Source organism: Diabrotica undecimpunctata, chromosome 1 (genome assembly GCF_040954645.1).
Source record: "Diabrotica undecimpunctata isolate CICGRU chromosome 1, icDiaUnde3, whole genome shotgun sequence".
NCBI classification, from domain to species: Eukaryota; Metazoa; Arthropoda; class Insecta; order Coleoptera; family Chrysomelidae; genus Diabrotica; species Diabrotica undecimpunctata.
Genome location: NC_092803.1, coordinates 102,357,553 through 102,374,115, shown reverse-complemented (window position 1 = coordinate 102,374,115; position 16,563 = coordinate 102,357,553). Strand labels below are relative to the sequence as shown.

The 16,563-nt window shown below is 32.9% G+C and overlaps 1 protein-coding gene across 11 annotated transcripts in view; it reads right to left on the bottom strand.

Annotated features, from left to right (window-relative positions):
* LOC140451733 (probable multidrug resistance-associated protein lethal(2)03659) overlaps window positions 1-16,563 on the bottom strand; it is a 207,570-nt gene that overhangs the window by 44,283 nt on the left and 146,724 nt on the right. For all 11 annotated transcript variants that reach the window (XM_072545595.1, XM_072545590.1, XM_072545610.1 and 8 more), the window contains one exon: window positions 8,789-9,047. In XM_072545595.1, the coding sequence (XP_072401696.1) occupies window positions 8,789-9,047 (259 nt within the window). The remainder of the gene's footprint in view (window positions 1-8,788; window positions 9,048-16,563) is intronic.

Here is a 16,563-nt window from a genome sequence, read left to right as displayed (position 1 = left end):
CTCCGAGACCACATAACAAACCGACAAATCAGGCAAAGATCAGGAGTTCAAGACGTCATCGAAAGAACCACGAGACTTAAGTGGAACTGGGCAGGACACTTAGCCAGAACACAAGATGGACGATGGACAAGACGAATTATGGAATGGAGGCCCAGAAATTATAAAAGAAGCCGAGGACGACCACCGACTAGATGGACCGACGACATAAAAAGAGTAGCGGGAAACTGGATACAAGCGGCCCAGTGTAGAGAACACTGGAAAAAACTGAGGGAGGCCTATGTCCAGCAGTGGACGGGATTGGCTGATTGATGATGATCTTTGTTTACTTTATACTGGTATGGAACTATATTAAATACAACTATTATATATTTTGTTTGTTAATTTGATTATCATCTTTTGTTTATTTGGTTTGCCATTTTGGAAATGATGTTGTGATTTTTTTTTGTGTATAGATTTGATCACTTTATTGGTCATAGTCATACTTTATTTTAATTAATATTCTGATGTACTATATGGGATGATTCTAAAATCAGTTACTAGGAACTATTTATATACTTAATTTTTAGGTTTTTTTGGTATACTCTTAGGTCATATGGACTATTTTGCCTGTGTATATTTGATTGAATATGTGGGTTCGAAGTTGTTGTTCAAACAAGTTGGCCACTATTGTTCAATGGATTTCGTAACTCCTCATTTTCATGGGAAAAATATACAGATGACTGGGCAGTACGATGTTTCATTCTTAATTAGCTAACGATCTTTAATTTGAATTCTATTTTGAACATTTTAGTTTTAATCTTGAGTCTTTCCAGACTATGTTCAATTATAATTACAAAAGATTTCCTTTAGCTGATTTCTTAGTCTCACTTATGTTAAGATATTCTTGACATTGCTACCTCTATGGCTAGCATAGTTAGATTGCTTTCTTTTTAGTAATTTATATTTTAGTCAACAAATGACTGTTTACAGTTACATTTACTTCTTTCCTTAAGCATTCACTTATTGATTTTGGATTTAGAACTAGAACATATCCTGTTCTTTCTTAGTAATGTCAGAACGAATAAGTAATTTGCAGTTTCTACAGAAATTGGCCTGTTCGTTCTTGATATTTTGTTTGTTGATTACTTACTTATTTACTATTTACTTGATTACTTACTTCTTTAACTATTACTTTTTGGATATGTTGAGTAGTTATTATTGGTTTACTAAATGCCTTGTAACTCACTTATGTCTGATATTCTTATAAATCTGTTGTAGCTACCTGCTATAGTTAGTGAATATCAGCATGAAATTATTTGTTTAATGTTGATTTAGATTCAATGATTTAGTCTATGAATATTGTGGTTTAGGCACATATTACAAGATGTGGGTATATGTTGAACTAATTTATTTAGATTATTTGATTAGAGTGTGAGTTGGTTACCCATTTGCCTGGTCGATTATACCTTTGGATATGCTATTCTATAAATCTGTTGTCCACTGGTTGATCAATTTTGGATTTAGTGCCCAATTCAACACTTAAATTGGTTTATATATATCTGGCATTTTTCTTATTGTTACTTTCTGGATTATTTGATTAGAGTAGGAGATTGGTGACTCATTTGCCTGGTTGATTATATCTTTGGATATGCTAATCTATAAATCTTTTGTCCACTGGTTGATCAATTTTGGATTTAGTGCCCAATTGAATACTTAAATTGGTGTATATATGTTTGGTATTTTTTTTACTTATAAATTGTGAATCGGTCCACACTTCTGCCTGATTGATTATCTTTGGATATGCTACTATAAATCTGTTGTCCACCGTATAGTCAATTTTGGAATCAGTGTCCGATTTCACATTATTTTGAGATATAGTATTTGTCTTTACGACTATTTTAGGCTACATGAAAGCTTTAATGTAGTTTATGTACTTTAGATAATACATGACTTGTAAGTCACTTAGTAATATTTGGTTATCTTTGGATGTCTCCTCCTTTCTACATCATTGATAATCTGTGGTTAATTGTAATCTTGCGAATCGATATGGATTGTTCGGAAGTTAGTTTTTAAGTTAGTGTTTTTACCTACATTTGGCAAACTAGTGCCATGGCTAAAAATTTAAATTTTAGATTGGTTTGTATCATTTGCTTCTACTACAATGATGGAAACTTTGGCTAACAAACAGTTAAGCGTCTGTTCGAGATATTGCCATGACGCACGGTTCATACCTATTCTATGATTGTTGTTAGATATGAAAAAAAAAATTTTCATTTAAATTTTTTTTTTCCCGAGTAAGAGGGGAGTGTAACGAGTCCGTCACTTCAATAATTCTTTATTCACTTTAAATAAAATTTTTAAATCCATATCCTCTTAATAATTTCCTTAATTCTTAAATTTTAAGTTGGTATTCAACAGAGACACCAAGCGTCTATATTTGCAATCATAGTTTAGCTAACTCAAAACAAGTGCTGATTGCTCACTTCTGCTTCGACGTTCGGTAAAGACACTTGGGTTTAGAGGTAGGGGCCAGAGAAGGCATAAAAGGTTTTTATTTAGAATATAAAGTTTTTTTTAAGAAGAAGTTGCAGGAAGTTTTGGTTTGGTTTTTTTTGTGTCCTGTTGGTTTATAACCACTCTGAGCCGGTAAGTTTATCCAATTATCAATAAAATGAAAATATAAAAACCATCAGCCATTTTTGAGATCCTCCAGTATTGTCATTTTTCATTTGATTCGATATATTTATCTGAAATGTTTCCCATCATTTCATTAAGAAAATTCAACATGTAAATCGAAGGTGTTATTGATATAAAATCATATGGATTTTAATTTTACTTCCCGGCCCTAAAAAACATAATTATCTATATTTAAAACAATTTATTATCTATTAAGAGTATCGATAAAAATATTTTGTCGTATACCGTTCATTATATTATAAAATATATTATTATCCATATCATGCTTTTCGTTAAAATTGTCGATATAATTAATCCATTTTACTTAAAATACGGTCAAGCCATACGAAGGTCACATCATTTACAAAATCATTAAGTTTTTGCTTCCACACTTCATAAGTAGCCTTTATAAAACCTTTCAAGGTTCATAAACCTTGTTTTTTCCATACTCGGTATCAAGAGTAAGAAAGAACTCTAAAACAAATGTTTTTTTAGCCTACCTCTGGGAGTCAAGCAGAAGTCGAGGGAAGAATGTTTGATTTTGTTTTTTTTTGGATGTTTCAAGAAGAATTTTTAAGTTAATACCTGGTCGGAACTACACCTGGTTCCAGAGTTGATTTTTTTTTTGGAGGTGGCTGTTCCCTAGAGGTCCAAATCTGGCCTTGTTATTCTCGGACAATTTGAGAAAGCAGCGAGAAGTATCTTCCTCCTTCAGAATATAAAATCTCGTAAACCTGTATTAAGTTTATTAGTTTTAATCATTTTTATATATTTTTTTTTCTTTAAATCATACTATTTTAAAATAATAATAAAAAAACCATCAGTTTTTTTTTCTAAAATAATATTTAATCATATTTAGGGACTAAGTAGGTTGAGGTTTTAAATCCTCCCGTTTAACTCATTTGTACGATTTCTTGTGTACACATTTAATCTGAGAGTTATTTTTTTTGATATTTTATTATTATTATATATTTAAACCTTTGGACATCTATCCCTTCAGGATAGTGTCCTTATTACTTGTTAAGACATTTAATTGAAAGCCGAAATACAGAGTTACATCTCTAGTAGGCAAGTAAACTACCTTTTTAGGTATAGTCATTAAATTTGTTCCTATATTTTATTATTTGTAAATTCAGTTTATCAAGGATCCGTTGTGTGTAACCAGGGTATTTTTCTTTGTATATAAGTAACTAGATTAACTGTACATAATTGGTGGTGGGTAGCTATAAAAAAATTATATTGTATATACTTGGATAGGGATTAAAATTTGTGGTGAAAACTAAATATTTTAATTAATACCTGTTTCTCGTTTATTGCAGCAAACAGCTTTACAAGATACCTTGGAAGGTATATGTTAATACTTTCCTGGCGCCCAATCATATCTTAGAGCAACTTCCATAATTTACCACTTTCATTTACTTAATTTTTTTTTTTTAAGTATCCTGTCCTTCTTATTCTCACTTTACGGTCTATGTAGGGCATGCAAATTGGCCGAATCCTCTTTTTGAGTGTCAAGTAATCATTCTCCGGCACATTCAGCTAGCCAGCTTTAATTTATTTGTTTTTGTTACATCAACCCCATTTGTTTTTGTTACATTGGCGGTCCCAACGTGGTGCCTATTCTCAGTTAAGACCGTAACTTATATAGTTATTTTCTTTTCATTGCATAACATTTCTTACTATTTTTGATTCTTTCTTGTTGCTCCTTGTAACTTATGTATTAATTTTTCTTTCTTTATTGGATTTACTATTTTAAGGTATACTTGTATTGCTGCAGTTATAGTCATATTTAAACCCTCACCTATTTTGATATCATTGTGTACAGTTGACTAGTTATTTACTATTTTTGTATGATAAAAAATTTAATTATTTAGACATTGCTATTTTTATATATTAGCCAATCTTAGTGTATTTTTGGTATTTAACTGCTGGTTGACCATATATTTGTTGAAACCACTGTATGTTGCTTTAGGGATTCAACTTTAAATATTTAACTTAACTTTACTTAATTCTTTTTAAACACTTAATTATATATAGATATATATTTTTTGGATAACTTTAGTTCCTTAATTGATTTTGTGGTGTGTTGGTACATATATATTCATATTTTTTTTTAACTTTAGATTATTCTTCGATTGACTTTGTGGCGTGTTAGTACATTATTTCTTTTGTCTATCCTATATATTCATCTATTTTTTTTTGTTTTCATAATGTCTGCATTTAAGGTAGAACATTTGTTAGTGAAGGAATTGGATTACGAGTTAAGGATTAGGGACATCAGTATTGATGAGTCTTCCAATGTTGATCTGAAACGCAAAATATTGCGTGGGGCTTTAAGGCAGGAAGAAGGAAACAGGAGTTTTCGACAGATTTCCGCCTCAAATATTCCTTTTAAGGTCCAACAACAGGAGATTGAAGAGACTGTGGATGATTTGGCGAAAAGGATAGCCGATTTTAGAGGGACTGTCCAAGATAGCCTATATTCCAGGCTAATATCACGCCTAGCTCACATCTCAGGTCGTGTGTATTTATTATCTTGTTCAGATGATGCACAACAAATCTTCCAACGCTCTGTCTCTGTCCGAATCCTAAGTCTAGAAGGCGAACTTGATTCTCGAGTGAGTCCAATAGCAACATCAACTCCAATCTCTTCTGTCCAAGCGGCAAATGCATTTCTACAACCCAAACCTGTTCAGGTTCATAAATGGGGCATTACATTTTCTGGTGAAGGTCATTATGACCAGGTTATTTCCTTTTTGGATCGAGTGGAATGTCTTCGTGTATCGAGAGGAGTGAGTGAAGATGATCTCTTCGCAGCGTCTGCAGAATTGTTTTCAGGTGCAGCTTTTACGTGGTTTATGAATAACCGCAATAATTTTTCAAATTGTTCTGATCTAGCTCAGAAACTTAAGTCTGATTTTCTACCTTATTCTTTTCAAGACGACCTTTTAGATCAAATTAAAAATCGTAAACAGAAGCCACACGAGTCTGTTACGATGTTCATTAATAATATTTTAGGTATGTGTAGTCGCCTTGAAACACCTCTGACAGATTCTGCAAAGATTAAGATCATCCTGAAATGTCTATTGCCATTCTATCATCAGCAGTTGGCACTTGTAGAGATCACTAGTATAGCTGATATTACAGAGAAGTGTAAACGTTTAGAAGAAACTTTATCTTGGTCTTCTCACCTTCCATCTACTTCTCGACCTTCTTCTTTTAACTCTTCACGTCACCTAGATACTTCCAAACACCGTTCTTGGCAATCCAAAGGCCATGAACGTAATATTTCCGCATTAAGTTCTGTAGTTTGTTGGAATTGTTGTGAGTCTGGTCATACTTTTTATGATTGCGGTATCCCTCGTACCCGTATTTTCTGCCATGGTTGCGGTAAAGAAAATACTCTCAAACGTAATTGTTTTAAGTGTTCGGGAAACGAACGATCGGAGGTCCGTCCCCTGAGCGTTTCTCCGTCCACACCCCCATCAGGGAGCCAAACCGATCCACCAAACACAGCAACTGTTCCAGCCACGTCCAACCATTCAAACCCATCTTCCAGTCGAAAAGGAAAAGGGGTTTACACGAAAAAACCAACACACACCACACAGAATCACTCAAAAGACTAACTTCCCAATCTAAAACATTTGATTCGCATAGATTATCTTCCCCAAATTTTAGTGTTAAACGTGATAGTAGTAGTGTAGTAGTTTCAGTATGCATACCAGAGTCTACCACAGGTCAGGAGGATTCTTTTATTTCTGATTCTTCTTGTTTTCCTATTGCATCCTCTGATTGTGTTGGTAGAGATAATAAATTTAGTTTGGTACCATTTAAAATTTTTGACCAATCAGATAATGGTTGTTTTGATTTGAATTCCTTATTAGTGAAGAAACATAATGATAATAGACCTTATCTTCCTATTAAGATTTTAGGACAATCTTATTTAGCTCTTTTAGATAGTGGCTCAAACATTTCTGTGATAGGTTCACATTCATTAGCTTTACTGAAAAATGCTGAAATTTCTATTATGCCCATTTCTTCTCTGCAAGTATCTACTGCAGATGGTACAGTTCAGTCTATTACAGGCAAATTTGAAACTGAAATCACAGTAGCAGATTTATGTAAGCAAATTACGTTCTATATTATTCCCTCAGTCCAGAATTCTATAATTTTAGGTATAGATTTCTTAAATGCTTTTAATAGCACACTAAATTGTTCTAATTTTTCTTTTTCTGTTTCCCAATTTAATCTGTCTGTACTTAGTACTATTCAGGACTTTTCGAGTTTATCTAGTCTCGAACAAAGACAATTAGAGAATATGATCTCTAAATTTGTATCTCTTTCATCAAAAGACAAGTTAGGTCGTACCTCCTTAATATCTCATACTATCGAGGTGGGAGATACCACACCTTTTCGACAATATCAGTATCCTATTCCTCAGGCATGGCAAGTTGACTTGGAAAAGGAAATCGATTCCATGTTAGAGTTGAAAATCATTGAACCTTCCACGTCTTCTTACTGTAGTCCGCTGTGGTTAACAAAGAAAAAAGATGGATCTTTTAGGGTCTGCTTCGATGGTCGAAAGTTGAATAGTATTACTTCAAATCGGGATGCTTATCCTATTCCCCGAATAGATGTCATTTTAAGTAAACTTCAGAATGCTAAGTACATTTCTTCTATCGACCTATCTAAAGCTTTTCTTCAAATACCTTTAAGTGAAGAAAGTAAAAAGTATACAGCTTTTGCACTCAGTGGGAAAGGATTATTCCAGTTTGTCACTATGCCTTTCGGTCTTCTGCAGTAGACCATTTTAAAGCTAATTATTTTTTCTTTTATTTAATGTAATTCGTATCTCGAATACTGTGAATTTTAAAGACTTCTACCAAATGTCATTTTAAATAGAAAGAATAATTTTTTTCTGTAGCAATGCCTATACCCGTGCAATAAAGAAAAATCTCGTGTGTTCCTGTTTCCTTACTACGTTTTTTGAATATATTTTGGTTCAAAAATTTATTTTTAACTTTAAAAGGTGACATTTTGATGTAAAATTTCATTTTGAAGAACTTTTCTGTTGATGCATATGTACGAAAACTGCACATAATTCACCCAAATGCACCCTAGTATATATGGACAAATTTACCCCTTTCTCAAAAACGCTCTTCATATTTGGGGCTTCATTGATCATATGAAATAATACATTTCCTATAACGTTGTAGTTGTTTTCTAAAGTACATAATAAATAGTTTATATCAACAAAATATGCTTAAGAAAAACAAATAGTTCTATTTAAATTGATTTATATTTAAATTTGTGACGAATTAAATAACCACTGTTTTTAACTTCCTGAGAATATAGTCAATTTGAGAGTGATCCGAATTTAGGTGGAGCTATAGTTTTCAACGAAGAATAGCCTCTTATCAATGAGTATAAAAAAATTAAAATAAATAAAGGTTACTTCATTAATGGTCTCTTTAGAGACGAGTCAACATTAAAATTGAGATAATTTTCATTACTACTCATTTTCCATAACGGATCATAAACTTGTAGATAGATTACATTGTAATTGGACACAATATTTTGACGAAACAGTGAAGACTTTCTAAAAAACGATTTATCACTTTTAGTAGTGTGTGTGTGTGTGTGTGTGTGTGTGTGTGTGTGTGTGTTAATACACATACATACACATTTCTAAAAAAATTGTAAAAAAATTAACCAAGAAAAAATATGCATAGTCATAGAAGAAATTTCGGAAACCAATGTAAAGCTACTCATTATTGACTTAAACGATACATAGGTTCGTATAGATATTTTTAACGTTAAAATTACAAATAAAGATCTGGGAGTTTTTGTTTGGTAAACTTTATTATATATTGATTGCATTTATATTTTTACAGCTATTCCCTAAAGTATATGCATGTTGGTATATATATATATATATATATATATATATATATATATATATATATATATATATATATATATATATATATATATATTTCGTGATTATTATCTTGATTAGGTGAAACGAATAGGTAATTCATGACTTAAAAATGTTTCGTAAATTACACGGTACGTAAAACTACATGGTATATGAAAAATTTATTCGTACATATATACTACCTTTACAACTTACCATTTTTCCAATTGTAGTGTCAACTAAAACCAATTTGCTTAACTTTAGGGCCTTTCTATACATAAGCGACGAACAGGCTATTCTCATTTTCATTCCAAGTTCAGCATTTCGGAAGTTATAAAAATGTGTTATAATTATATTAATAAATGCTATCCCAACGACAAGTAAAGCATAGAGGTAGATGTCGTTTTTGTTTTCTTCAAAGTCTACTGATTGATAGAGTCGCATTAACTTTGCAATAAAAAGCGGTTGAAGTATCCTTAAAAATAAAAGATTGGTATTTAAATTATAACAACTATTTGTAATGTTAGTTATTACAATTTGTTAAAAATGTAATAACTAACTTGAAGTAAAAACGCGAGACAACACCAAAATATCAAAGAGAACCACAAAAAATTAAACAATAGATAATAAAAAGATTTTTTTAGGACAAAAATAGTAAAAATAAATAAATGTAACCTAAGAGAAAGTTTTAATACATCTAAAAAAAATACAGCTAGTATTACTAGAACTACTGCAATTAAAATATTTGAAAAAAAAACTTGGGAAAGAAGTTTGAGAATACAGAAACCTGGTGATGGACAAAATTACAGAGAAATTAGTATATTAAACGCAACACTCAAATTAACAACCAAAGTACTAACAACTAAACTGAATGAAACTATAACGCTAGCAGAAGAACAACAAGGTTTTAGGTACGGAATATCATGCACCGACGCTATATTTATAATCAGGAAAGTGCAAAAGAAATCATTAGAATACAACAAACCGGAATATCTATGTTTTGTGGACCTTAAGAAGGCATTTGAACGGGTCGAATTAACGGACGTTAAACACTTATTGTACGCAAAAGAAATATCTTGAGTAATAATCAAAACGATGGAAAATATCTACCAAAACAATACAATAAAAGTAAAAGTAGAAGAAAAACTATGGGGTAAGACAGGAAGATTTCCTGAGTCCTCCATTATTCAACCTAATTATGGATAAAATAATACAAAAAGTAAGATCTGAAAAAGAATACCAAATGGGAGAAAAACAATTTAAAACAATCTGCTATGCAGACGACGCAATACTACTCTCTTAAAGTGAAGATGATTTATAACGTATGTTGCAAAAATTCAATAAACCCTTCAAAAAATTAAACAGGTTAATTTCCCCGAAAAAAGACAAAATGCATGGATATAACAGCAAATTTACTCAGATTTAATTTGGAGCTGAAAGGTCAGATAATAAAACCAGTGTAATAGTCCAAAGTGATGGAGTTTAAATTCCTAGGTATCACATTATTTAGCTACGGAAAGCTTAAAACAGAAGTGGAAGATCAAGTGAAAAGATTAAAGAGCCACAGGTTTCCTGAATGAAATATTATGGAGAAATAAAAATATCGGGAAAAAAAATGCAAGGCAGAATTTGCAAAACAGTCATAAGAGCGATAATGACATACGTGGTAGAAACACGACCTGACACAGGGAGGACAAAAAGGATGTTAGAAACAGCAAAGATGAAAACACTTAGAAAAATTAAAGGTAAAACACTATGGAACAGAGCTAGAGGTAAAAATATATGACATAGATACAAGGTGGAGAATAAAACGATCATATAAGCCGAATAACAACAAATAGAGTAGTAAAGACAGCAAGAAACGGTTCCCCAATAAGAAGATGATCAGTAGGAAGACCACGAAAACGATGAAACGACAACTTGCTGTAGGCACATTGAAAAACTGAGAGATTTATGCCTACATAAAAAGAAGAAGAGGAAGGAGAAGAAGAGCACCATATGAAAACTCTAATATACTATGTTTGGTTTTGAAACTCACATTTTACAAGGAGTGTCTCTGGCTACTATTAGTCAAGTTATCGTTTTCTTGGTTATTGGTTCTATCTACTGATTTTAAGCAAGACACATACTTCACTCAGAAGATTAAGATATGTACCGTTTAGATTTTAGAGAACCCAATCTCTCTTAATTCCGTCTTCTGGTAAATTTCATGATTTTTGACTTCGGGTTAGCTCTATATTTTTTGAAGTCCATTCTGCTACTACAGTCCGAGCCTGTTGCATTGTACATCTAACTCTGCCATTAAATTGGCGGTAAGCTAAGATGACTTTATAATCCACATATCCTAAGATATGATGCCTACCGCTGCTGACTCTAGCTATCTAGCTAGCATATATATGACCAAATTCCACAATAGAGGAGATAAGAGACCTCATTGCGGAAAGCCTCCGGCTACTTGTGCTGACACTGTACCCACCAGTTGCTTATATCAAACGGCTCGTTAGTATGCAGTCTATTCATGAGAAGATGCAGATGTGTTATTGAATGCCCCCACTATATCCAGAAATGAACACAACATCACCTCTTGGTTTTCCAGAATGTACTCAACATTCCGTAAAGGATTGTGCAATGTCATTTTCGTAGATATTCCTGATCTATACGCATACTGTTCCTGATGAATTGGACTTTTAACTAATACAGCATCCTTAATGTGCTTATTAATTATTAAATTATCAAAAAAAGACTGGACGCTAAATTAAACTTCAGCCTACAAAACAAGCTGGATTTAGAGCGGGATGCAGCACTAACGACCACTTACTAGTGATAAAGAACCTGATAGAGAAGTCTGCAGAATACAGCAAACCATTGGCACTGATATTTGTCGACTACGAGAAAGCATTCGATACCATAAGCCATCATAAAATGTTAAAAGCATTGACAGATTGCCGAATAGACCATCGCTACACTAACATAATCAAATATATCTATTAAAATGCCACAGCTAGCGTAAGACTATCTGAACAAAAAACAAATAAATTCTGTATACAATAAAGTATACGGCAACGAGACACAGTATGTCCAAAGCTATTCACGACGCTTTTAGAACACACTTGTAAGAAGGCACATCTAAACGAGCATAGTTTCAACATAAATGGAGAGAAACACAGTTATTTGAAATTTGCAGATGACCTCGTCCTTATAGCCGATCATATGGATGATGCAATAATAATGTTTGGTCTGATAATGTCGGACTAAAGTCGGACTAAAGATTATTATTATTATTATTATCGAAATATTAGCAATAAAGTATTTAGCCTTGGCCTTGGCCTCCTCCAAACTATACCTCCAAACTTTCCGGTCCCGCGCCAATCTTCCCCAGGTTCTTACGTCTAGCAAATTTTGCACGTCCGCTGCCACTTCATCCTCCCACCTTTTCCGTGGCCTTCGTTTTGGCTTTCCAAAAGGAAAAGGTTTTTACAATACGCCGTAGTTATAATATATTAAAATCTTCAATTATTCTACGGGTTTTCAGACAATGAACTGATTAAAATTAATAATTTAGGTAGGAAGTATTTTAAAGAAATATGAAGGTTTTGTTTGGAATTAAACAATTGACTTTTTTGTCAGTGCTACGAATTTGAAAAGAACAGTTTGTATACTATAACTTGGAATTTGAAAGGAGAAGGCTGATATCTTGACCTCAATGAGATGGATAGAAAAACTTTGAAATAAGAAAGAAAATATCACCGAAAGATAGAGAGTAGGTTTTGGATCCCGAAGAGATTGTGGTGCAACAATTAGTAAGTCCTTAAACTTGAAAGGCAGTACAGTGACGGTATTTAATTTGTTGTGTTGGTGAGTTTCATCGTAAATAATTTGCCTGAGTGTGATAACAAGATTCTGAAGAGAATTTCTATTTTCTAGCTAACATTTGGTTTTTGAGGATTGTTGATTTAAATTAGTTTTAAGTCAAAGAGAAAGACTTTATTTGAAATCGTGGGAGCTGTGAGCTATGCTGCATCTAAAGTCCCTAATTGTTTTGATCAAAAACAAGGTGTCGGAGTTCGGCCCTGACAAAAGTTGTGAATAAGACGTTTGTCTCGGCTCTTGATATTTTTGTGTTAAACTGTGAATATAAAACGTTATAAATTACAATTAAAGTTTACCAACATTATTTAAAACTGTAAGTTTAAATATTTCTTATTAGTTAAACTTAAAAACGCATTCTAAACTGGATTTATTAGTTTTTTGGATGGTTTATCGATCGCAAATAATTATAATTTTATCAATAATAAACAACAACCAGTGTTGTTTTTTGCTTGGGCAGAGAGGTACTATATTTTTGCTGCTGTGAAAAATAATAAATTGGTATGTCGTCGGATGTAACTATACAGAACGTCTCTTCAAAGAGCAAATCTTATTCCTTGGCAGCATCACAGCAGAAATTTCCTACTAAAGATCAAGCAATTATTTTTAGTGCTATAAATAACGCCCGTCTTCAGGAATATTTAATCCCGCTAGGCACTTTAATTAATCCAAAAAATATCTTATTCTCTTCTCGCTTATCTAATAATAGAATATGTATGTATCTAAATAGTAAATTCAGCTTAAACCTCGTTTCCCCTATAACGTTTTTAAAAATTGGTGCTACACTACCAGAGTATAACCACATATTAAGCTTCAGAAGACAGGTATTTGTCAGTCCACATAATATCACTATTCAGGATTCGATTGAAATAAATTATGAAAACACCTCTTACAGAATTTTCATATCTCAAGACAATCTGACTTGTTATAGTTGTAAGCAATTAGGCCATATTTCAAACAATTGTCCAAACATCAACAGTATACCATCAACCACTCAGGCCCAAAATTCAACTATACCGAATCCTACTTCTACGCCAAATTCGCAATCTTCTATCGATATTGATAGCCAACTACATTAATTTGGGGTAGGTGATCCAAATGTTACACCTACTCCTAAACCATCTTCAATTCCTTCTATTCCAGAAATTGTACAACCGCCTAGTGAAATGGAAATAACTACAATTGCCGATGTGAACATTTCCACTAAAACTTCAACTGTAAAACCATCGGAAGTAAAGGACCCACAAGCTTCACTGGAAACCATAAAAGATTCACCCTGTTCATCTGCGAAAAAAAGCATTGACGAAACATTATCTCCCCCCATCGAAAATCTAAATACAAATACCCAATTATTTACTCTCCCACCCATATCTCACAAAATCAAAACCCAGAAACCAAAAAAACCCAAACGCACAGCACCAACACCTGATTCTCTGAAATTATTCACGAATGAAAACTCCACATCACTTTTATTAAACTATGATCAACTCATGATGCTAATTGAAAATATCCAAGGCAGTCAATCACCTATCGAAATTGTCAAGGAATATACATCCTATTTTCTTGGTCTAATAAATCTATTAACCATATCTTATCCATTCATATCCGACAAAACTACGAAACATCGTTTCACCCGTCTTAAAAATAAATTGCAACACTACCTAGGTAACGATATTACAGACAGTGGATTATCTTCCCTCAATACATAATTTTCAACTCTATACTACAGTGGAATATTGATGGACTATTCCATCGCCTACCTATGTTACAAATCATTTAATCAGAATACTCCCCAGAAATAATATGCCTACAAGAAACTAACCTTACTCTTTGCAATATATACTCACCAAAACAATTCAACTGTTTTCGAAAAGATAGAACGAACACCAATCGCGCTAGTGGAGGAGTGGCAATCTTGGTAAAAAATTTAATAAATAAATATAAGGTTAAATGCTCGAATAAATGAACTTTGATCAAATAAAAGGCATATATCGAGCACAGTTTGATTTAATCTTGCCCAAGTACTTTCGATCCCTAGATCATCTTCAGGGGCATTTCGTCAATTGCGGCCTATCCGACAAGAACAAAATGTCAAAAACATATAATTGTACATCACACTACACTACAAAAGGACAAACAAACACTTTAAAATTATCGAAGAAAAGCTACATTGCGTCATTTGACGCAATGTAGCTTTTCTTCGATAATTTTAAAGTGTTTGTTCGTCCTTTTGTAGTGTAGTGTAGCTTTTCTTCGATAATTTTAAAGTGTTTGTTTGTCCTTTTGTAGTGTAGTGTGATGTACAATTATATGTTTTTGACATTTTGTTCTTGTCGGATAGGCCGCAATTGACGAAATGCCCCTGAAGATGATCTAGGGATCGAAAGTACTTGGGCAAGATTAAATCAAACTGTGCTCGATATATGCCTTTTATTTGATCGAAAAAAAAATTTAATAGACCATGAAGCCTTTCCACTCATAACAGATCTCGAAGCCATTGCGGTAAAGATTTTAAAACCATATAGAAAATTCTACATCTGTAATATTTACTTGCCTCCTAACATACAAGTTAGTTACGAAGACCTCCGCAAACTTCTTGATCAGATACCCACACCACGCCTAATTTTAGGTGACTTGAATAGCCATAATACAATTTGGGGCTTACAAAATACAAATTTAAGGGGCCAAATATTAGAGAACATTATTACAGATTTTCATCTAAACTTTTTAAATGATGGCAACCCTACTAGATTTAATATATCGACAGGTGAATCATCAGTTCTTGATCTTTCTTTATGTGATCCTAACTTAACCATAGGTTTAGACTGGGAAGTATTGCCTTTTACATATGGAAGTGATCACTTTCCCATAGTTATTACGAACCTCAACCATGTACAGAAACATCAAGAATTTAGTCCAAAGTGGAACTTTTGGGATTCATTTTCTCAATATATTGATAGTCACATATCTAGGGCCCAAATAACCAATGATATTGACGAGACCATTAAATCACTCAATGACATAATTTTAGAAAGTGCTATATTGTATATTGGTAAAACAAAACAAATACAGGGACGTACACCAGTACCGTGGTGGTCTAAAGAATGCGAAGAGGTCATAAAAAATAGTAAATCTGCTTTTAATAATTTTAAGAAGCACAAGACACCAGAAAACAGAATTAATTTTAAAAAATTAAAGGCAAAAGCGCAGCTTACAATAACGCAAGCGAAAAGGAATTCATGGCAGATGTTTGTATCGGAAATAAATAACACAACTAGCTCCAAGGAAGTCTAGCAAAAAATTAGAAAACTTTGTGGTACTCCGCAGAGGACTTTTATTAAACACTTGAAAGTACAAAATAAAATAGTATCCAAAGATGAAGATATTGCAAACGTTCTAGCGGATTTTTACGAAAGTCTCTCAAACGACAAAAATCCACGTGCAGATTCTTCAAATTCATCATCTGATACCTTTACTCTTCCTAATAATGAAAATCCTAACGTAGCAATTAATAGTTGCATTACATTTCAAGAACTTAATTCAGCACTTTCAAGCCTTAAAGATTCTTGTCCTGGACCCGACGATATCCCAACCATATTTCTAAAACATCTTCCGGACCCAGCCAAATCTCATTTACTTGACATATTTAATTTCATATGGACGCAACAGCATTGAAAATTCAATATGAACTAATTCCTACATCCTACCTCTTTTAAAAGACAAAAAATCACGATATAGTGTGGAATCATACAGGCCAGTCTCAATTACTTGTTCCATGTGCAAACTTTTAGAAAAAATCGTTAACAGTAGATTAATGTGGACATTGGAACAAAATCAATTACTGATTACTGAACAAAATGGATTTAGGCAGAATCGATCAACGGCTGATAACATTCTGGAACTCGAAAGCGATATTATGGAATCGTTTGCAACTAATAGAAAATGTACCGCGATATTTTTTGACTTAAAAAATGCCTTTAATACTGCCAGGAAACACATGATTCTAAAAACGTTGTATGAGTGGAATACTCGGGGACACTGTTTATCGTTCATCAACAATTTTTTAACCAATCGGACTTTTCGCGTAAGAGTTTCTAATTCGTGCTCGAAAACTCACTGCTTAA